Source organism: Salvelinus namaycush, chromosome 16 (assembly GCF_016432855.1).
Source record: "Salvelinus namaycush isolate Seneca chromosome 16, SaNama_1.0, whole genome shotgun sequence".
Lineage (NCBI taxonomy): Eukaryota > Metazoa > Chordata > Actinopteri > Salmoniformes > Salmonidae > Salvelinus > Salvelinus namaycush.
Genome location: NC_052322.1, coordinates 4,411,958 through 4,436,485, shown reverse-complemented (window position 1 = coordinate 4,436,485; position 24,528 = coordinate 4,411,958). Strand labels below are relative to the sequence as shown.

Sequence of the window (24,528 nt, the reverse complement as noted above, 5' to 3'; positions counted from 1 at the left end):
ATGGAGTCTGTTTCTGACCGTTTGAGCAGACACATGCACATTTGTGGCCTGCTGGAGGTCATTTTGCAGGGCTCTGGCAGTGCTCCTCCTGCTCCTCCTTGCACAAAGGCGGAGGTAGCGGTCCTTCTGCTGGGTTGTTGCCCTCCTACGGCCTCCTCCACGTCTCCTGATGTACTGGCCTGTCTCCTGGACAGCAAACCTTGCCACAGCTCGCATTGATGTGCCATCCTGGATGAGCTGCACTACCTGAGCCACTTGTGTGGGTTGTAGACTCCGTCTCATGCTACCACTAGAGTGAAAGCACCGCCAGCATTCAAAAAGTGACCAAAACATCAGCCAGGAAGCATAGGAACTGAGAAGTGGTCTGTGGTCACCACCTGCAGAACCACTCCTTTATTGGGGGTGTCTTGCTAATTGCCTATAATTTCCACCTGTTGTCTATTCCATTTGCACAACAGCATGTGAAATTTATTGTTAAACAGTGTTGCTTCCTAAGTGGACAGTTTGATTTCACAGAAGTGTGATTGACTTGGAGTTACATTGTGTTGTTTAAGTGTTCCCTTTATTTTTTTGAGCAGTGTATATAAAAAATTACTCCAAATACAAAAACACACACAACTAAAATCTCCTCTGCCCAGACCCGCATGCTCACACCTCCATTCCTAGTGCATTATTGTTTGCCACATGGCTTTATATTGTACCAATTAGTTTCTCGGTCACCGATGCTATTGAAATATTTCAATAAATCATTCGATTTTCCCATATTGTTAATGAAGGCGGATTAATTACCAAGTTAAATATGTTTTTTTTCAAGATGAGAAGAGAATCATCCAGCCCATTGGGTCTCTCACTACATCCCCATATGCCATGTCTTGAAATATACAGACAAATAGAAGTATTACAATGTAAACTTTTGATCTGACAGCCAACTTCCTAGCGCCGCCCACAACTTCCAGACTTTATAGCATTCCCAGAAAGCATGGATTATTGAATCATTGTTAGTTTTACACTTGACATGATTATGCCGTTGTGCTGTAGAATCTCTAAATTCTATACATTAGTTTATACTGGATTAAGCGTACATTCTCGTTAACTGTAATTTCATTAGTTATACTCCAACTTCCTCTCAATCTTGTGCCAACACCAGTTCTTTTAAGTCTTGGTTCCAATAGCTTATATTGTTTTCTAAGAGATTGTCAGTTGGATATGTTCTCTCTGCAAAGTGTTGTATATCTTACCTATTTAGGGATGATAACCCTTAGTCGGTTAGCCACCGAAAATACATTTGACTTGTCATGCTTATCGGTCTATAGGTTAAGTTGTCTAATTTTGTGTGATGAAATTGGTCGCGTGTGTATTTGTGTCTTTGGTGTGAAAACACATGTTAACTGTAGAGGGCGCTAATACATCCAAGAATGCACTTGGAAGGTTTCACCTCCGCTAGAGAACTTGTTTGGGAACTGAGGGGAAATGATGCACGCCAAACGCAGCTCTGTGTGGGACACTTTCGTTCAAAAGGGTGATGAAGTTCGCTGCAAGCTTCGCGACAGTTAATAAAAATGCAGCAGTAGTACCAGCACGATGAAGCACCACATCAAGAACAAACACCCGCATGCCATGTCGGTAGAGGATGGCTCGCAGCCGACCATCACGTCGATTCTAGCGGGGAGACGGTGTGATGCGTGCCGGTCTGAGGTGATCACACAGTTGTTGTGTAGAATGATTGAGCGCAATATGATGCAAATCAGTGGCTTTAGGGAGTTCTTTACCTTGAGCCAGAGAAATGCATGCCATCAAGAAGTGCGATAAATAGAAATCGAAAAGCATTATGGAGAAGAAAAAAAAAAGTGCTGAAAGTGAAGCTAGCCACAGTCGACAAGTTGGCTCGCACAACTGACTGTTGGACTGCGCTGACCATCGAGAGCAACATAACCAAGACATTTCACAGCTTTGACGGAATCAACGGTCGTCCTGGGACTGAGTCTATCCATCAGACACACGACGTCGCCGAGAAGCTGACCAGTGCTGTTGAGACATGGGGACTCGATGACCCTGTGTTGGCACGCGTCCACGATAACGCACACAACTTTGTGGCTGCCAATTCTCCTGCCTAACCAGCCTCCTGCGCACACACTTCCAACTCACCATCAAGACAGCTTCACTATGTATGCGTGTTACGTGATTGTTGCAACTGGGAGGCTGGTTAGGCACTTTAACCATAGCTATCAAGGCACTGGAAGTCAAGCAAGTCCAAATGCAGCTGCCGCAGGACCACCTGATCCAGTCGTTAAGACACGCTGGACGATAGTCCACTTCGAATGGCGTACTGTTATTTGAAAGATAAAAACATGAACTGTTTTGAAAATAAATTGGAAATGCTAAATAATACAGTACCAGTCAAAAGTTTGGACACCTACTCATTCCAGGGTTTTCCCTCGTTTTTACATTGTAGAATAATAGTGACGACATCAAAACTATGAAACACATGGAATCATGTAGTAACCAAGAAAGTGTTAAATCAAAATATATTTTATATTTGAGATTCTTCAAAGTAGCCACCCCTTGCCTTGATGACAGCTTTGCTGAGTAAAGGGTATGAATACTTACGTAAATCTGGTAATTCAGTTTTTTATTTTGAATACATTATACTAAAATGGATTATTTAAAAAATCCCCCTCAGCAATCTACACACAATACCCCATAATGACAAAGCAAAAACAGGTTGACATTTTTGTAAATGTATTCAAAATAAAAAAAACAGATTTACGTAAGTATTCATACCCTTTACTCAGTACTTTGTTGAATCACCTTTGTCTGAGATTACAGCCTTGAGTCTACTTGGGTATGACGCTACAAGCTTGGCACACCTGTATTTGGGGAGTTTATCCCATTCTTCTCTGCAGATCCTCTCAAGCTCTGTCAGGTTGGATGGGGAGCGTCGCTCACAGCTATTTTCAGGTATCTCCAGAGATGTTTGATCTGGGTCCAAGTCCGTGCTCTGGCTGGGCCACTCAAGGACATTCAGAGACTTGTCCTGAAGCCACTCCTGCATTGTCTTGGCTGTGTGCTTAGGGGTCGTTGTCCTGTTGGAAGGTGAACCGTCGCCCAAGTCTGAGGTCCTGAGCAGGTTTATGTCAAGGATCTCTGTACTTTGCGCCGTTCATCTTTGCCTCAATTCTGACTAGTCTCCCAGTCCCTGTCGCTGAAAAACATCCTCATAGTATGATGCTGCCACCTCCATGCTTTACCATAGGGATGGTGCCAGGTTTCCTCCAGACGTGATGCTTGGCATTGAGGCCAAAGAGTTCAATCTTGGTTTCATCAGAACATCTTGTTTCTCATGGTCTGAAAGGCTAAGTGCCTTTTGGCAAACTACAAGCGGGCTGTCATGTGCCTTTTACTGAGGAGTTACTGCCATCTGGCCACTCTACCATAAAGGCCTGATTGGTGGAGTGCTGCAGAGATGGGAGAACCTTCCAGAAGGAAAACCATCTCCAGAGGAACTCCAGAGTTACCAGCCATTTCTTGGTCACCTCCCTGACCAAGGCCCTTCTCCCCCGATTGCTCAGTTCAGCCAGGCGGCCAGCTCTAGGAAGAGTCTTGGTGCGTCCAAACTTCTTCAATTTAAGAATGGAGGCCACGGTTGTTGGGTACCTTCAATCCTGCAGAATTGTTTTGGTACCCTTCCCAGATCTGTGCATCAACACAATCCTGTCTCGGAGCTCTACGGACAATTCCTTTGACCTCATGGCTTGGTTTTTGCTCTGAAATGCACTGTCAACTGTGAGACCTTATATAGACGTGTGTGCCTTCCCAAATCATGTCCAATCAATTGAATATACCACAGTTGGATTCCAATCAAGTTGTAGAAACATCTCAAGGATGATCAATAGAAACAGGATGCACGTGAGCTCAATTTCAAGTCTCACAGCAAAGGGTATGAATACTTATGTAAATAAGTTTCTTTTAAATTTTAATACATTGGCAAAAATTCCTAAAAACCTGTTTTTGCTTTGTCAATGTGGGGTATTGTGTAGACATTTAATCAATTCTAGTATAAAAATATTTAATAGATTTTAGTATAAGGCTGTAACGTAACAAAAAGTGGAAAGTCAAGGGGTCTGAATACTTCCCGTAAGCACTGTAAATCACAAAGTGAATGCACAAGCTGCATTTTGAATGCCTTCAGGGACCAGCACCTGCTGTTTCTGGGAGGGGCCTTTGCAGGGTCCCCCACACAATGTATGCATTCATGATGGCAATGTTGAGCATCCCCCAAAACACATACCTCCACCATTTCCTACCTGTCCGTACAACATTGTAACCGCTCCTCAGTTGGTCAAGCCTAACCATTTTCTACCTGTCCGTCCAACATTGTAACCGCTCCTCAGTTGGTCAAGCCTAACCATTTTCTACCTGTCCGTCCAACATTGTAACCGCTCCTCAGTTGGTCAAGCCTAACCATTTTCTACCTGTCCGTCCAACATAGCTCCTCAGTTGGTCAAGCCTAACCATTTTCTACCTGTCCGTCCAACACTAACCGCTCCTCAGTTGGTCAAGCCTAACCATTTTCCACCTGTCCGTCCAACATTGTAACAGCTCCTCAGTTGGTCAAGCCTAACCATTTTCCTCAGTTGGTCAAGCCTAACCATTTTCTACCTGTCCGTCCAACATTGTAACAAGCTCCTCAGTTGATCAAGCCTAACCATTTTCTTGCTGTAATCTATTACAAGCTCTGGAACAGATATAAGTTTCTACCACTTTCTAAAACAAAACACCGCCACTGTGACCTTAGACCTTAGAGTTTGTACTGTTAGGCGACCTAAACTGGAATATGCTTAGCACCCCGGCCATCCGACAATCTAAGCTAGATGCCCTCAATCTCACACAAATTAAAGGAACCTACAAGGTACAACCCTAAATCCGTAAACATGGGCACCCTCTTGGATATCATCATGACCAACTTGCCCTCTAAATACACCTCTGCTGTCTTCAACCAGGATCTCAGCAATCACTGCCTCATTGCCTGCGTCTGTAATGGGCCAGCAGTCAAACGACCACCCCATCACTGTCAAACGCTCCCTAAAACACTGCAAACAGGCCTTTCTAAATCGACCTGGCCCGGGTATCCTGGAAGGATATTGACCTCATCCAGTCATTAGAGGATGCCTGGTTATTCTTTAAAAGTGCTTTCCTCACCATCTTAAATAAGCATGCCCCGTTCAAAAATGTAGAACTAAGAACAGATATAGCCCTTGGTTCATGCCAGACTTGACTGCCCTTGACCAGCACAAAAACATCCTGTGGCGTACTGCAATAGCATCAAATAGCCCCCGCGATATGCAACTTTTCAGGGAAGTCAGGAACCAATATACACTGGTCAGTCAGCGTTCCTAAGGCTAGCTTTTTCAAACAGAAATTTGCATCCTGTAGCACTAATTCCAAAAAGTTTTGGGACACTAAAGTCCATGGAGAATAAGAGCGCCTCCTCCCAGCTCCTGCCCACTGCACTGAAGCCAGGAAACACTGTCACCACGGATAAAACTACAATAATCGAGAATTTCAATAAATATTTTTCTACAGCTGGCCATGCTTTCCACCTGGTTACCCCTACCAACAACTCTGCACCCCCTGCAGCGACTTGCACAAGCTCCCCCCCCCCCCCCCGCTTCTCCTTCACCCAAATCCAGATAGCTGAGGATCTGAAGATATGAGAGAGCGGCAAAATCTGGGCCCATACAAATCAGCTGGGCTAGACAATCTGGACCCCCTCTTTCTAAAATTATCGTCCGAAATTGTTGCAACCCCTATTACTAGCCTGTTCAACCTCTTTTGTATCGTCTGAGATCCCTAAAGATTGGAAAGCTGCCGCGGTCATCCCCCTCTTCAAAGGGGGAGACACTCTAGACCCAAACTGCTACAGATCTATATCTATCCTGCCCTGCCTTTCTAAAGTCTTCGAAGGCCAAGTTAAACAGATTATAGAGCATTTCGAATCCCACCGTACCTTCTCCGCTATGCAATCTGGTTTCCGAGCTGGTCATGGGTGCACCTCAGCCATGCTCAAGGTCCTAAACGATATCATAACCGCCATTAATAAAAGACAATACTGTGCAGCCGTCTTCATCGACCTGGCCAAGGCTTTCGACTGTCAATCACCACATTCTTAAAATCGGCACATACAACAGCCTTGGTTTCTCAAATGTGTTTTCACTCATCTCCCTCTGCTCCCCCCCATGTTTCAGCATGAGAATGCCCCCATGCACAAAGCGAGGTCCATACAGAAATGGTTTGTCGAGATCGGTGTGGAAGAACTTGACTGGCCTGCAGAGAGCCCTGACCTCAACCCCATCGAACACCTTTGGAATGAATTGGAATGCCGACTGCGAGCCAGGCCTCATCGCCCAACATCAGTGCCCAGCCTCACGAATGCTCGCGGCTGAATGGAAGCAAGACCCCACAGCAATGTTCCAACATCTAGTGGAAGGCCTTCCCAGAGGAGTGGAGTCTGTTATAGCAGCAAAGGGTTGACCAACTCCATTTTAATACCCATGATTTTGGAATGAGATGTTCAACGAGCAGGTGTCCACATACATTTGGTCATGTAGTGTATGAGGGTGGTGGACATCCCATAGAATTGGAATATCATAGTATAAATACATAGTTATTGTATACATTACATATATACAGCACGTGGGCATGTGGGCTGAGCAGACATTAACAAAAAACAAAGCAAAGTATGATTTTGTACTTGAGGTGCTATGCCTTTAGTGCAGAGTGCTCTCCTAATGTACCCCCAAAAAACCTGTGGATACATACATTGTACACATATCTGAAAAAAGACTGCAACTTAAGTGCTGTGTTTGGTTTGTTTTACCTTATAAGTAAAAGTATAGGAGGCTGGTGAGGGTCTACTTGGGGTGAATGGATCTCTTGAGAAACTGAAATGGGATGACTGGAGGTCCCACGAACACCTCAGAGGTGCCTGATACCCTCCCAGTCACCCCATCCCAATCCCCCGGATATTGCCCCTCTCCATTCTCACCAATACCCATCATTACAATTTTAGTCATGACAAACAATGATTCCACATATTTTCCTAATCTGTCCAGAACTCTTATTCAGTTTACAAGTCCTACCATCCCATCGTTTACCAAGCTTGCCAGCCCCACCACCAAGCCAAGCTTATCACCACCTTCCCCTCCCTTACCGACCCAGGGCAAGTTTCTCCCAACCTCAGTCTTTTCCCCCTCCTTTTCAAAAACATTTACACTCCTCTATACATCTACCTTACTCATTCTCCTTCACACACACTCTCCCACCCATACACATTCACCCTGATTCACTTTCCCATTCATATGCACAGACAAATCTATAGAACTGACAATTAGACTTACATGCTGTATTTCCTCTTTTGTATTGCATTTTCAGTGTCCATGTATCTCATTGGCATCAGCTAATTCTATCATTACTTCCTAGGGGGGAAGTTACTTGGGGACAATATAATCTAGATTGTATTGGGGGGGGGGGGGGGGAAATATGGTTTCAATTTACAATAAGCTGTCTTGGGCATCACTGTAGGTAGCCTAGTGTGGATATGTTTTTTTCCGCTCCTGCCTCTCCTCAGCCCTCAAGTGGAAAGGTTTCCTGCAGCATATTCAGGTGTTCACTGGCACTTAAACTCCCTTCTCTGTGTTCCCTTACATACCCACAGTACTGCCGGGAATCAGAGTTAAGACCTTTTCCCTCTAGTGACTGTCTGATCAGAATTGTATTTCTTCCCTTAGCCTAGCAGACAGGTCCTGGACGAATTGAATGGACTGGCCCTTGATCTCCTTTCCCCATGCCCTCAGAATGTTGACTTTGGTCTGACAGTTACACAGCTTAAAGATTACCATGTAAGGGTATTTAGCGTTCTTCTGCTTCATGCTGATTCGATGTCATCGCTCCAGATCCTCCATTGATACATCCACACCAAGCTCCACCGATATCAGCTTGATCACGTAGCTGGACAGGTCCCTTTTCCCCTTGTCTTCCAGTAGAGACATTCTTCTCATATTTTGTCTCGATCGGTTTTCTCGCAGATCCAGTTAATCTTCTAAAGTTTGCACCTTTGTTTCCAGGATTCCAACTTTGTTGTCTTGTTCGCCCACACTCCTGCCCTGAATATGCATATCTGATACAAAAGACTGCTTTCCTTTTTTAAACAAGATTGTTTTGGTGAGCATTGACAGCATTTTAGCTATGTTTTCCTGGATATCCTTCAGCTGTTCTTGGAGATGAAAATGTATTTTAATTCCATTTCGTACTTTTTTCCCCTGTAAGCTCAATAAGCACATTGCAGTTTCTCAAGAGATAAATCAGATCGAGCCCTAAATGTGCTATGTAGTAGGGAGCTGTAGTTTCAAACAGGCCAATCAATATTCTACATAGTTGAAGAAAATGTGGCAATTAACTACAATCCATTGCGAGCATACTTGTCCGTCCTGTGTTTCTTTTACGCCGGCTACGTAAAAGAGAGACGAATGCACGAGAGGGATACAGAGTAGGTGCTTCGCGAGTTCTCTACATGAAAATACATTATCTAAGTCATGTCCTAGAGTGCTGCAGGCACTTCATGTTTTAGATTTATCCGACCTGGAAAACCAGGTGTGTTGAATTTAGGCAATCACTGAACTGCTCAATTAGCTAAGTAGCTCAGTGTGGTGCCTAGGTGGGACATAATCCTGCAGTATCTGCGAAACTCCAGTAACTGGGTCACTGACCCCTGATCTTAGATTTTGATAGTTTGTATTTGTATTCAGCAGTCAAAAAACTATGATTTACTTTCAAGAACTACTAAAATTGGGATTGTCAGACAGCAGCTCTATAGAGATGAGATGTTCTGGTATTAAATAAAGCCATCAACTAAGACAAAATGTAATATACACAACTGAAATATTTTGAAGTAAATTCATGTGAATAAATTATGGTTAATACAGTACCAGTCTAAAGTTGACACCTACTCATTCAAGGATTTCTTTATTTTTACTGTTTTCTACATTGTAGAATAGAAGACATCTTAACTATGAAATAACACATATGAAATTGTGTAGTAACCAAAGAAAGTGTTAAATACATTTTATATTTGAGATTCTTCAAAGTAGCCACCCTTTGCCTTGACAGCTTTGCACTCTTGGCATTCTCTCAACCAGCTTCACCTTGAATGCTTTTCACTTTTGAAGGAGTTCCCACATATGCTGAGCACTGGTTGGCTGCTTTTCATTCGCTCTGCGGTCCAACTCATCCCAAACCATCTCAATTGGGTTGAGGTCGGGTGATTGTGGAGGCCAGGTCATCTGACGCAGCACTCAATTACTCTTCTTCTTGGTCAAATAGCCCTTACACAGCCTGGAGGAGTGTTGGGTCATTGTTCTGTTGAAAAACAAATGCCAGTCCCACTAAGCCCAAACCAGATGGGATGGCGTATCGCTGCAGAATGCTGTGGTAGCCATGCTGGTTAAGTGTGCCTTGAATTCTAAATAAATCACTGACTGTGTCACCAGAAAATCACCCCCACACCATCACCTCCATGCTTCACGGAAGGAACCACACATGCGGAGAGCATCCATTCACCTACTCTGTGTCACAAAGACAGGGCGATTGAAACCAAAAACCTCAAATTTGGACTCATCAGACCAAAGGACAGATTTCCACCGGTCTAAGGTCCATTGCTTGTGTTTCTTGGCCCAAGCAAGTCTCTTCTTATTATTGGTGTCTTTTGGTAGTGGTTTGTTTGCAGCAATTCGACCATGAAGGCCTGATTCACACAGTCTCCTCTGAACAGTTGATGTTGAGATGTGTCTTACTTGAACTCTGTGAAGCATTTATTTGGGCTGCAGTTTGAGGCTAGTAATTCTAATGAACTTATCCCCCGCAGCAGAGGTAACTCAGGGTCTTCCTTTCCTGTGGTGGTCCTCATGAGAGCCAGTCTCATCATAGCGTTATGGTTTTTGCGACCGCACTTGAAGAAACGTTCAAAGTTTTTGACATTTTACAGATTTACTGACCTTCATGTCTTAAAGTAATGCACTGTCATTTATCTTTGTTTATTTGAGCTGGTCTTGCCATAATATGGACTTGGTCTATTGCCAAATAGGGCCATCTTCAGGATACCACCCCTACCTTGTCACTACACAACTTATTAGCTCAAACACATTAAGGAAAGAAATTCCACAAATTAACATTTAAGGCACACCTGTTAATTGAAACGCATTCCAGGTGACTACCTCATGAAGCTGGTTGAGAGAATGTCAAGAGTTTGCAAAGCTGTCATCAAGCCAAAAGGTGGCTACTTTGAAAAATACCACTTTTTGGTTACTACATGATTCCATGTGTGTTATTTCATAGTTTTGATGTATTCACTATTATTCTACAATGTAGAAAATAGTAAAAATAAAGAACTCTTTAACGAGTAGGTGTCCAAACTTTTGACTGGTACTGTAAGTGATAAGCAACAATGGGGCAGTCGATACCATCATGGGACTTATATTAATTGCTTAATTCTGTATTGTTACAGCATTCAATCCACAATGCGAATAGCACATTGATTTTTTATTTTTTTAATCATCAAAACCAAAATAGAAAACCCATGATTATTTTTGAATAATCTAAACGACCTCAAAAAGCATGAAATGCTCAGCTGAAACGTTTTAAATTGCACGCTGGGTTCAATTTCATGTTGGGAAGTAAACTGAAATTCCAATTTTGCCTCTGAATTTGAGATTAGTTCTTGAATTTAAATGGAATTGACCACAGCTTTGACTGTCATATGTTAAGGGCAAAACTCACCGCTGTGGATCTTCTCATGCCGCTGCAGCAGGTACTTCTGGATAAAGCTCATGTTACACTGACTGCACCGGAAAGGCCTCTCACCTGTGCCATCAGAAATACAATCACCCACTCTCCACATTAATTGACTATCAGTGAGGGAAAGCAGAGGTTGGCTTTACTCAAGAAGGGTGGGGAGTGTCAGTTGATAAAATTGGATCATTTGGAGTAACACTGCAGAAGAAGAAAATGTTAAGTTAAAGAGTGAAATCCTAAAGGGATGGTTCCCCCAAATGACACATTTAGATTGGTTTCCTTACCTTGAAATCATAGGACAAAAACAGCAATCCACACTTTGGTGTCTTGTTTCCTGAAACTAAAGCGTGAATTGCAATCTCTCCTTGTCCATAGATCACTTTCAAGGTAAGGACATTTATATATAAATTTGTAATTTGGCTGAACATTCACTTTAAAGACAAAAAATAACAGAATTTCCCTTTGCGTCAATGAGTCAGACCTCCTGCAAGAAATGTGAGTCATTTACATTACCTCAGCATTTAGAGAATATTCATTGCATCACACAAATGATCACATCCATGCTACTCAAATCAGGGATATTGGGTGCATTTATTTTAGTTCACCTGGTGCCTTGGGTGGGTGAGGATTTCAGTTTAGGACCAATAGATTGATCTAAAAAGTACACACTTCACCCACCCAGTGCCAGTCACGCTAAAACAAATGCACCAAATGAACAAAGAAATCTCATGCAAAAATCAATGAAAGCCTCTCACCTGTGTGAATGAGTACGTGTCTGCGGAGGTGGTAGGAGCTGCGAAAGGCGGCGTTGCAGTGCTCGCAGATGTGTGGTTTGGAGTTGGGAGACTGGCCGCCCCCGTCGCCGTCCAACGTCTGTGCAGGTGAGCGACAGAATGAAAAGTCAGAATAACACGGTTGTGCTGCTACGTCGAAGTATAAAAAAACGTGTTGTGTGAGGGGGTTGACATGACTACCGCAAAAGTGAACTGTTGTACGACATTTTGGTGGCTTTGACTCAAATGAATGTGAACGCTAGAGATGTGTTGGGTTCTACCTTGTGTTCTCCACGTTTTCTTCTGGCTTTCCCTTCCCCGTCGCTCTTCCGTCTTCTTCCCGACGACTCTTTTGTCCCTTTCACTGGTCTTCCAGACACCTGAGGACAAGGTTGGTCATGTAGACAGATACCATATACAGTGTGAATATTCTCAAAAGGAGCTATCGGTCCTATACTGATAACAGATTTCTATCTTTAGAGAGGGAATCAGGGATTTTTCTGACATGGGCAGGCTGTAAAAAAATCTCAGTTTTTGCCCGAAAAAGCACTTTATTATAGACAGAAATACTGCTCAGTTTCATCAGCTGTCTGGATGGCTGGTCTCAAACAATTCCACAAGTGAAGAAGCCCAGAAGTAGAGGTCCTGGGCTGGCGTGATTACACATGGAAAAACATCACCACAGCATGATGCTGCCACCACCGTTGCTTCACAACAGAGATGATAGCGATGGTGCAAGGTTTCCTCCAGACGTGAGGCTACAGAGATGGTTGTCCTTCTGGAAGGTTCTCCCATCTCCACAGAGGAACTCTGGAGCTCTGTCGGTTTCTTGGTCACCTCCCTGACCAAGGCCCTTCTCCCCTGATTGCTCAGTTTGGCCAGGGGTCCAGCTCTAGGAGGAGCCTTGGTGGTTCCAAACTTTTTCCATTTAAGAATGGAGGCTGTGTTCTTGAGGACCTTCAATGCTGCAGAAATGTTTTGGTACTCTTCCCCAGATCTGTGCCTTGACACAATCCTGTCTCGGCGCTCCACAAACAATTCCTTCGACCTCATAGCTTGGTTTTTGCTCTGATATGCACTGTCAACTGTGGGACCTTATATAGACAGGTGTGTCCCTTTCCAAATCATGTCCAATCAATTGAATTTACCACAGGTGGACTCCAATCAAGTTGTAGAAACATCTCAAGGACCATCATTGGAAACAGGATGTACATGAGCTCAATTTCGAGTCACATAGCAAAGGGTCTGAATACTTGTGTAAATATAACATAGCAGTTTATTTTATAAATTTGCCAACATTTCTAAAAACGTGTTTTTGCGTTGTCATTATGGGGTATTGTATGTAGATTGACGAGGTGAAAAAAAAGGCTGTAATGTAACAAATATACATAAATAAAGTAGAGCACCAAGATGGGCGCCTCTAAAATGTTGTTCGAAATACAGCCACACCCACCACCTCAAATCCTCCTTGATACAGAAAAAACACTGGGAGTACCAAAGTGGAAAACGTTAAAAAGTATACGTAACCAATCAACAAACTATATTTATTGACTGATGCCCCTTATCAGCCACAAACTACAACGCCCACAATAAACTTGGCTTTCTCACCAGCTCTCCAATTCGGCCGTTGCTGAGGTCATGCAGGAGCATGTTCTGATGGTTGTGGTGGTGGCCTCCACCAAACTGCATCTCCAGCATCTCATTGCCCTTCCGCATGCCCCCTCCGCCACAGCTGCCACCCAGTCCTCCTCCACCATAGAGGGGCACACGGTAATCCAGCTCGCTCATCCGCTCCTGCTTGATGCCCATGCCATGGAGGAAGCTGCCGGCGTGGGGAGGAGAGTCACGTTCCTTTTTTAGGATAATCTCCTGGGGTTGGTTGCCCCCCATGACTGACTGCGAAGTCAGGCAGGTGAAGCTGGTGACGGGCGGCAGGTGACTAAACATGAGCATACCCGGGGCGAAGTTGGGGTCCATGCCCCCGTTGCTTTGCAGGAACTCGTTGCCTAGCTTGTCTTGGATAATACTCATGGCAAGTGCAGGAGGGGAAACACTAGATGGGGCCAGGTAGGGGTGTCCTTAAAGAGAAGGGAAGAGAGTCAGAAGTTTACATACTTAGATTGGAGTGATTAAAACTCGTTTTTCAACCACTCCACAAATTTCTTGTTAACAAACTATAGTTTTGGCAAGTCGGTTAGGACATCTACTTTGTGCATGACACAAGAAATTTTTCCAACAGTTGTTTACAGGCAGAAAAGTTCACTAATAATTCACTGTATTACAATTCCAGTGGGTCAGAAGTTTACATACACTCAGTTGACGGGGCATTTAAACAGCTTGGAAAAATCCAGAAAATTGTGTCATGGCTTTAGAAGCTTCTGATAGGCTAATTGACATCATTCGAGTCAATTGGAGGTGTACCTGTGAATGTACTTCAAGGCCTACCTTCAAACTCAGTGCCTCTTTGCTTGACATCATGGGAATATCAAAAGAAATCAGCCAAGACCGCAGAAAAAAAATTGTAGACCTCCACAAGTCTGGTTCATCCTTGGGAGCAATTTCCAAACGCCTGAAGGTACCACGTTCATCTGTACAAACAATAGTACGTAAGTATAAACACCATGGGACCACGCAGACGTCATACCGCTCAGTAAGGAGACGCATTCTGTCTCCTAGAGATGAACGAACTTTTGTGTAAAAAGTGCAAATCAATCCCAGAACAACAGCAAAGGACCATGTGAAGATGCTGGAGGAAACAGGAAGAAAAGTATCTATATACACAGTAAAATGAGTCCTATATCGACATAACCTGAAAAGCCGCTCAGCAAGGAAGAAGCCACTGCTCCAAAACCGCCATAAAAAAGCCAGACTACGGTTTGCAACTGCACATGGGGACAAAGAATCTACTTTAGAGAAATGTCCCCTGGTCTGATGAAAAAAAAAAATAGAACTGTTTGGCCATAATAACCGTTGTTATGTTTGGAGGAAAAGGGGGATGCTTGCAAGCCGAAGAACACCATCCCTACCGTGAATCACGGTTGTGGCAGCATCATGTTGTGGGGGTGCTTTGCTGCAAGAGGGACTGTTGCACTTCAAAAATAGATGGCATCATGAGCTAGGAAAATTATGTGGATATATTGAAGCAACATCTCAAGACATCAGTCAGGAAGTTAAAGCTTGGTCGCAAATGGGTCTTCCAATTGGACAATGACCCCAAGCATACTTCCAAAGTTGTGGCAAAATGGCTTAAGGACAACAAAGTCAAGGTATTGGTGTGGCCATCACAAAGCCCTGACCTCAATCATATAGAAAATTTGTGGGCAGAACTGAAAAAGCGTGAGCGAGCAAGGAGGCCTACAAACCTGACTCAGTTACACCAGCTCTGTCAGGAAGAATGGGCCAAATTTCACCCAACTTATTGTGAGAAGCTTGTGGAAGGCTGCCCGAAACATTTGACCCAAGATAACAATTTAAAGGCAATTCTACCAAATACTAAGTGAGTGTATGTAAACTTCTGACCCACCGGGAAGGTGATTTAAGAAATACAAGCTGAAATAAATAATTATCTACTATTATTCTGACATTTCATTCTTAAAACAAAGTGGTTATCCTAACTGACCTAAGACAGGGAATTGTTACTAGGATTAAATGTCAGGAATTGTGAAAAACTGAGTTTAAATGTATTTGGCTAAGGTGTATGTAAACCTCTAACTGTATCAGGCTATGTATAGATCCACGTTATGGAAACATCTTGAGTGAGATAATAAAATACCAGTCAAGTTTGGACACATCTACTCCTTCAAATGTTGTTCTTTATTTTCACTATTTTCTACATTGCAGAATAATAATGAAGATATCAAAACTATGAACACATGGACTCTTGTAGTAACCAAAAAGTGTTAAAAAATATATTTTATATTTGAGATTCTTCATGTAACCACGCTTTTCCTTGTTGACAGCTTTGCACACTCTCGGCATTCTATTTGTTTAACATTTCTTTGGTTAGTACATGATCCCATACGTGTTACATCATAGTTATGTCTTCACAATTATTCTACAAAAATTGACACGTTAAGTTTGCTGAAAATAAACGCAGTTGACAGTGACGTTTCTTCTTATGCTGCGTTTATTAGACGAGTTGCTTTCTCCGGCGGCTATTTGCAGGAGAGAAAGAATCTAACAAAACAGGACAGTTATACTGAGGATATCGGCTGCAAGGCTGCAATCTTGTTGTAAGGTATTGGTTTAACCCTGACCATAGGGCTAGACTGGCCCCAGGTGAATGTAGTCAGTGTGCTTACAGTCATCCATTAATTACTTGATTGAATTTATTGGGCTTCGCCTATCTGGAACAAAATGCTTGAGTAATTCTTATTTCTATGGAGTGAGGCTATGAAATCGTGTCTGGGTTAAGGTTCTCAAGCTAAACCTGTGTATTGTGGTTCCTTTCAAGACCTTTTAACACCACTTCTCAAATCAGATCTTATTCGTCAGAAGGGCCAAATACAACGTGTGTAGACTTTCCCGTGAAATGCTTGATTCTTGTTTAAGCAATTTGTTAGCAAATATAATTGGCTAATGTTCCATGTAGCATAGCCCACATTTCCAAATGCCTGGAGGCTATGGCTAAATAAAATTGCCATGATTAGGCTATTAACCACTGACTAAATGGCAAATATTTAAAGAGGGACACATTTAGACTAAATTGCCTAGCCCACTGCTATCGTGCAAAGTGCAAGGGGAGGTTATCACAGCAGCGAAGTGAAATCAAGGCCATTACTAGCCGTGCCAAATATCTCATCGGGTCAACAAAGATTGAAGAAACTACTTTTTATTTAAAAAAAATTAATTTAACCTTTATTTAACTTGGCAAGTCCGTTAAGAACAAATTCTTATTTACAATGACGGCCTAGGAACAGTGAGTTAACTGCCTTGTTCAGAGGCAGAACAACATATTTTTACATTGAATCCCCGAGCTGACAATCTAGCAACCTTTCAGTTACTGGCCCAACGCTCTAACCACTAGGCTACCTAACGCCCACTTCAGTAAGCTACGGCAAAGCTTAACTGCTTGACTACACCAAAAATGGAACAAGCAGCTGTGGCCAATAACCGATCCTCCTACTAGGCCTATCATAAACGCTTTAAGACAAATGAAAGTTTTGAACGGTTGCCTATTTCCCAAATGTTCTAATAGCCTACGAAAAGGTACGGCTGCCGTTTTCTAAAAGCTTGCTTGAGCCTGTTAACTTCTTATGGCTGCAGGGGCAATATTGAGTAGCTTGGATGAAAGGTACACAGAGGTGCCCATAGTAAACTGCCTGCTCCTCAGTCCCAGTTGCTAATATATGCATATTATTATTCGTAGTGGATAGAACACCCTCTGACGTTTCTAAAACTGTTTGAATGATGTCTGTGACTATAACAGAACTCATATGGCAGGCAAAAACCTGAGATTAAATCCAAACAGGAAGTGGGAATTCTGAGGTTGGTCGATTTTCAAAACAGCCCCTATTGAATACACAGTGGGATGTAGATGAGTTTGCACTTCCTACGGCTTCCACTAGATGTCAACAGTCTGTAGAACCTTGTCTGATGCCTCTACTGTGAAGTGGGGCCGAAGGAGACAGGAAATAGTCTGGTCTGCCATGACCTCATCATGCTTTGACCATGCGCGTTCACATGGGAGGGACCTCTGACTTCAGATGAGCGATGGAACAATGTAATTCTCCGGTTGGAACGTTATTCAAGATTTATGTTAACAACATTCTAAAGATTGATTCAATACATCGTTTGACATGTTTCTACTGACTGTTACTGAACTTTTGGACATTTCGTCAGCTTTTAGGGAACACGCTTCGTGACTTTGGAATTGTTTACCAAACGCGCTAACAAAAGTAGCTAATTGGACATAAATAACAGACATTATCGAACAAATCAAGTATTTATTGTGGACCTGGGATTCCTGGGGGTGCATTCTGATGAAGATCAAAGGTAAGGGAACATTTATCATGTAATTTCTGGTTTATGTTGACTCAAATGGCGGCTAATTTTATTATATTTTTGAGCGCCGTCTCAGATTATTGCATGGTTTGCTTTTTCCGTAAAGTTTTTTTGAAATCTGACACAGCGGTTGCATTAAGTATGAACCAGATACTTTTAGACTTTTACTCAAGTTGTATTTTACTGGGTGACCTTCACTTCAGTTATTTTCTATTAAGGCATCTTTACGTTTACTCAAGTATGAAAATTGGGTACTTTTCCCACCACTGCTTTTAAGCTACACCCAAACCATGGGCTAAACCCAGGCCAGCCCAACACAAATTAATAGCCATCACTAGCCGGCTAACACCCGGTTACTCAACCCTGCACCTTAGAGGCTGTTGCCCTCTATACATAGAATCACAGGTCACTTAAATAAATGGAACACTAGTCCCTTTAATAATGTTTACATACTGCTTTACTCATTTCATATGTATATACTGTATTCTATTCTATTTTAGTCAATGACACTCAGACAATGTTCGTCCTAATATTTATATATTTCTTTATTCCATTAATTCCAGATGTGTGTGCATTGTTATATTCCACTGCACGTTTGGAGCTCGGAACACAAGCACTTTGCTACACCCGCAATAATATCCGCTAAATATGTGTATGTGACAAAAAATCAAAAAAATGTTATTTGATAATATCAGGCACATTTTCACGTCACATTTTTTTAGAGGGCAGGATAATTACATGAGAGTCTACTTGAATTAACACAAGCAAGCCTTCATGACCTGGCCTCCGTACATTTGTATAGAATCAGCTTGATTTTATTTAACCAGGCAAGTAAGTTAAGAACAAATTCTTATTTACAATGACGGCCAAACATGGATGACACTGGGCCAATTGTGTGCCGCCCTATGGGACTCCCAATCACGGCCAGATGTGATACAGCCTGGATTCGAACCAGGGAGATGCAGTGCCTTAGACCGTTGCGCCACTTGATTCCCTCTGTCGAAGAAGCTTGGAGCTTCTTTTTTGATATTTTCAGTGGTATCGGTAACAAATACACACCCATAAACAAAATTTAAATACAGGTTCATCCCCTGGTTTGACTGATCTGGCAGAGTTACTCCACCTCAAGAATTCCATTTGGCAAATCGCCCAGCACACGCATAGTCAGGCTTACTATCTCTTGTTCAGGCAAATGAGAAATAAGTGCATTCAGGCTATCCGGAAGGCCAAGTTACTAGTTACTAAGGAGCTGTTCTCTCTGGGGGTCTAACCCCAAGAATTTCTGGAAAACTGTTAAAGACCTAGAGAATGAACCCTCCTCACAGCTGCCCATGTCCCTTAATTTTGATGATGTGGTTGTTACTGACAAAGAGCATATGGCTAAGCTCTTTAAAATCACCACTTTATTAAGTAAGGATTCCTATGCGACTCTGCCATGCCTCCATGTCCGTTCAACATTTCCTTATCTCCCACCCCTTCTAATGTGACTATCCCCGATGCGCCTCCATCTTTTTCCCCTGCCCCGCTACAAAGTTTCTCCCTGCAGGTGGTCAATGAGTCCAATGTGCTCAATTAGCTCCTTAAACTTGACCCCCAAAAAACATCTGGGTCAGATAATTTAGACCCTTTCTTCTTTAAGGTTGCTGCCCCTATCACAGCCAAGCCCGTCTCTCCTTTCTGGAGAGGTTCCCATTGCTTGGAAGGCAGCCACAGCGCATCCATTACTTAAAGGGGGAGATCAAGCTGATCCTAACTGTTATAGGCCAATTTCTATTTTGCCCTGTTTATCAAAAGTGTTGGAAGAACTTGTCAATAATCAACTGACTGGCTTTCTTGACATCTATAGTATTCTCTCAGTACGCAATCTGGTTTCCGCTTAGGTTATGGATGTGTCACTGCACCCTTAAAGGTCCTCAATGATGTCACCATTGCCCTTGATTCTAAGCAATGCTGTGCTGCTGTTTTTTAATTGGCCAAAGCTTTCGATACGGTAGACCATTCCATTCTTGTGGGCTGGCTAAGGAGTATTGGTGTCTGAGGGGTCTTTGGCCTGGTTTGCTAACTACCTCTCTCAAAGAGTGCAGTGTATAAAGTCAAAACATCTGCCGTCTCAGCCACTGCCTGTCACCAGGGGAGTACCCAAGGCTCGATCTTAGGTCCCACACTTCTCAATTTACATCAACAACATAGCTCATGCAGTAGGAAGCTTTCTCATCCATTTATATGCAGATGATACAGTCTTATATTCAGCTGGCCCCTCCCTGGATTTTTTGTTAAACGTTCTACAACAAAGCCTTCTTAGTGTCCAAAAAGCTTTTGTTGCCCTTAACCTTGTTCTGAACAGCTCCAAAACAAAGGTCATGTGGTTTGGTAAGAAGAATGCCCCTCTCCCCACAGGTGTGATTACTACCTCTGAGGGTTTAGAGCTTGAGGTAGTCACCTCATACAAGTACTTGGGAGTATGGCTAGACAGTGCACTGTCATTCTTTCAGCACATATCAAAGCTGCAGGCTAAAGTTAAATCTAGACTTGCTTTCCTCTATGGTAATCGCTCCTCTTTCACCCCAGCTGCCAAACTAACCTTGATTCAGATGACCATCCTACCCATGCTAGATTACAGAGACAATTTATAGAGCGGCAGCTAAGGGTGCTCTCGGGCAGCTAAATGTTCTTTACCACCCGACTGTCAGATTTGCCACCAATAGGAGATAGGAGACATCACTGCACTCTATACTACTCATCTCTGTATACCCATCGCAAGACCCACTGGTTGATGCTTATTTATAAAACCCTCTTAGGCCTCACCCCATCTGAGATATGTACTGCAGCCCTCATTCTCAACATACAACACTTGTTCTGCCAGTCACATTCTGTTAAAGGTCCCCAAAGCACACACATCCCTGGGCCGCTTCTCTTTTCAGTTCACTGCAGCTAGCAACTGGAACAAGCTGCAACACACACTCAAACTGGACCGTTTTATCTCAATCTCTTCATTTAAAGACTCAATCATGGACACTGACAGCTGCTTTGCATGATGTATTGTTGTCTCTACCTTCTTGCTGTTTTCTAAGCCCAATAATGTTTGTACCATGTTTTGTGCTGCTGCCATGTTGTGTTGTTGGCATGCTATGTTGTTGTCTTAGGTCTCTCTTGTCATGATGTGTGTTTGGTCATATATATATATATATATATTTTTTTTTTTTTTTAATCCCAGCCCCCATCCCCGCAGGAGGCCTTTTGGTAGGCCATCATTGTAAATAAGAATTTGTTTAAACTGACTTGCCTAGTTAAATAAAGTTGAAATCAAAATAAGATTGCAATTTAAAAATTATAATAAAAGCAAACAGTGAAATACATTTTTCATGTCACAAGCGGTAGGCCTACCGAATCCTGGCAATTGAGTTTCGGAAAGAAACAGTCCCAAAACTGAAAGGTGTCGGATCCTGTTCCTGCTCAAATTAAGCACTACTCCCTCACGAGGGAGAGGAATCAGAAAATATCTTCAAGATGTGGGTTTTCTGTAATGGAATTTCAAAGCAATGTTTCTTAAACTTACAGAAGGCAGGACAATTTCTCCAAAACTAAATCTGTGTTGATATTAGTTGGCAGCGGTCTTAAATTCCACATTATTATGGCTTGATGTATTTCTAATACCTTTAAGACTTTTTCTGCTAAATGTTTACTAAAACTCCTTTTCCATCTCTTTGACCCAAAATCAAAGCCTTTGCATAGTCCTATTTTTTTTTAGGATGGAAAATGTGCCTTAACTTCTCAAAAACGGACTCTTAAGTTCATAGGAGCATGTCAAATGAAAGCTCACATGTTGGTGCTCATCGCTCCTTTTACATGGAAATGCCCAACTGCTTATTATGATTGCTAAAAACAGCACAATCTAAACAAATCCCCAAAGCACATGTAAATATTGGACTTTAAATTGAGCCTTCCTGTATAATACTTATGCTAAAAGTTTTATATTGTACTGAGCCATTTACTTTGTTTGTATTCTTATATTTTCTTATTGTTATTGCAGTGTTGAGAATGAACCTGCAAATAAGCATTTCGTTGGACGTGTATAAAAAATAACGTTACCTCTGTCTCAAACCACCTTGTGCTCGCCTATTACCAATTAGACATCACCATAACATTAGGCCCATGTGGAATAGTGTGTGCCATTTCACCAGCGTAAGACAAAGTTGCATTTTGTATCATATACAGCTGGGATTGTAGCCAAACAAAAAACTGTGCTGCACTGTAAAATTTGCAATGGTATATTCTCATTCAAATGACACTAAGTGACAATTACTTCAACTTTATTACAGGGGATGTGAACACCATGAATTTGCTGCCCTTGGCAAAGTGAGTATACGAATAAAGAACCATTGGTAGGCTGGACACATTACATTTTTAACAATGCTTTTTCTGATTAAAAAAAAGTTAATTGCATCTGCCGTGGAGCCCAGTTTCATAATATTACCATATGTCCCAGCTGGTTGCCATAGTTTTGAAGTAATCACAAAAAAAACAGACCTCGTTTTGGGGTATTTTTCACGCTGCCAGCTCATATTAGTTCTATTGAGCAGCGTGGCACCAACTCGCCTTCCGAACGTTCTATTCCCAGCTTATTGTTCTACCTCACAATGCTTGCTTTTGTTGGCAATGAGACCTGCTCACGTTGTTTGTAGGTAAAATGTAAACAACAAAAAATTACTTATGGAACTCTGAGGTCGTCCCATTGTTTCCTATAGGGAAATATAGGTATGCCTGTCTACTACAATGTGTATATTTAGATTTTTTTTAATTGGACACCATTTTAATCATGCGAATCTCCTCTTTCTAACCATTTAAGGCTGGGCAGTGTATTCCGTTGTCATCAAACGCTAGCCATGAAATGTATTTTGCCCTTGGAACGCTGAACTCCCCCCATTGTTTTCCTATGGAGAGGCATGCTGTTATATTTCGACAAATATCTCGCAATGTGCAAATTTATATTCTTTGAAGTCGAACACCATTTTAATGATGAGAATCTCCTCTTTCTAATTATGTAAGGCTGGGCAGTGTATTCCGTTGTCATCAAACGCTAGACCAGAAAGTCAGAAGTTGCCATTTGTTTCCTACTTCCTCGTTATGCAGACATAAGCACACTTGGCACCATCGAGATGCGAATGTTTACTTTATACACAAGTTATTTTTCCGTTTCGTCCTATGAACAGATTGTAGTGGTATAATAAAAAAAGGGATAATTGTTTTGGTGCCATTTAGGCGAAATGGAATTCTAAACGTCACTCCAGCCAAAACAGGCTCTGCGGACGTTTCGTTAATTTGCTATGGGATCGGGCTAGTGTTACAGCTCAGCCAACCTTCTTTTGACATTTTATAGCCTTGGGTGAATTTAGACTCGTTCTATTGTCCAGTTTACCATTGGCTGAAATCGCTACCTGCTAAATTGTACATCAAATTACACGGGTCCGCTAAACTAGATTAAAGCAACCCATATTTTACCACGGATTTAGCCAGAATTTTGTCTAACGTCATTGGGGTAAAACTGCTAGCTGGCTTACAATTCCAGATGCCTCGAATGGCTCAGACACAATATTTTGTTTAGTCTAGCCGACCATTTGGCTACGCGACATTTAATTTTATGGTAAGCGGATGGGCTTTTGTGATGCATAGCCAGCAGCTAGCTAGCATGCTACAAATGGCGTTAGCTGTCCTGGTCAACTGTTGATACAAAGCACGCTTCTGTCACAAATACAATACTATCAAAACGCAATAACACAGATGACAACAAATCGACTCACATTATGACAATAGACGTTAAAAGGCGACGGCTCAATCAAGAATGGGTACGCGTTAGTAAACTAGTTATCCTAATGCTAATTCGCCATATCAAACCATTGTATCAAACTCAGGTAGCTAGTAGCTTGCTAGTCTCATGCTGGCAAAACATTAGCCAGGGATTCAACGTTACCGCTCGCACGACCTAATTTGTCCAAAGGAAATATTTGTCTTATTAAAACCCAAACACTAACGTTAGCTAGTTACCGGTATAATAGCAGCACGTTTTATTTATCCGTTTATGAAAGAAGATTGGCTTGCTGTCCTAGGCTGGGACGACGCTCGTGAAATAAAGTCGGACTAACAAACGTTAGCTTGATAATTATCTTTGGCGCTCGACCCTATTTATCGAGATAGTGTTAACTAACTCAGCATACCTATCTCTAACTATAGCATTCCTCAAGGTTTGCGGTGCACGTTAACTTTAGATCACATACTACAAATAGTACGGGTGCTATGAACCAAATGTCTGCTTACCAGTTAGCTAACGAGCTAGCCGCTCCAACTGAAACCCCACATTATGGCCCATGCAACAGAGAAACAATGATGCTCGACTGAGTGTATCTCTCGCATGCTGAAGCGATTTGCGTCTGACATTTCCACCGCTTATAACTTGACAAATTTCAACAAATACTCAGAAATAAAGGTACATTTCAATAAATAATTACCTACACATGACCGCGACTGGCTATAAATGTTGGTATTTTCTTCTCTTGTTCGTTCCTTTGAGGTGTTATAGACAAAACATTGTCGTCTTGCGGCCGATGCTTTCTTCCATCTTGTCCAGGCGCGGGGAATTCTGGGTCTAGCGGACGGGTCGTGAGAGGAGAGCGCTGCTGCAGTATGAGTAGATATGGCTAGTGTCACCAAAGGTCGCCTGACAAACTTTTCCATTGTCAGGTCAATATTGTTGACTGGAATATTGTCCACTATATTCCGTTGTATTTTGTGTTTCACTTTTAATTCTGTCAGGGCAATCATCATTGCACTGTAGATGAAACACGTGCAGTTCGGCTTCTGGTGATAGAAGTCACAAAATTGTTACATTTAGTGAATTAATTAATTGATTTAT

At 42.3% G+C, this 24,528-nt stretch overlaps 1 protein-coding gene across 2 annotated transcripts in view; it reads right to left on the bottom strand.

The window, feature by feature from the left end:
* Positions 1–24,244, bottom strand: part of LOC120060918 (zinc finger protein 281-like) — a 30,426-nt gene extending 6,182 nt beyond the window's left edge. For both annotated transcript variants that reach the window (XM_039010349.1, XM_039010350.1), the window contains exons 1-5: positions 24,125–24,244; positions 13,227–13,696; positions 11,900–11,998; positions 11,601–11,718; positions 10,831–10,914 (exon numbers count right to left, since the gene is read on the bottom strand). In XM_039010349.1, the coding sequence (XP_038866277.1) occupies positions 10,831–10,914; positions 11,601–11,718; positions 11,900–11,998; positions 13,227–13,649 (724 nt within the window). In that variant the 5' untranslated portion in view covers positions 13,650–13,696; positions 24,125–24,244. The remainder of the gene's footprint in view (positions 1–10,830; positions 10,915–11,600; positions 11,719–11,899; positions 11,999–13,226; positions 13,697–24,124) is intronic.
* Positions 24,245–24,528: the final 284 nt, after the last annotated feature.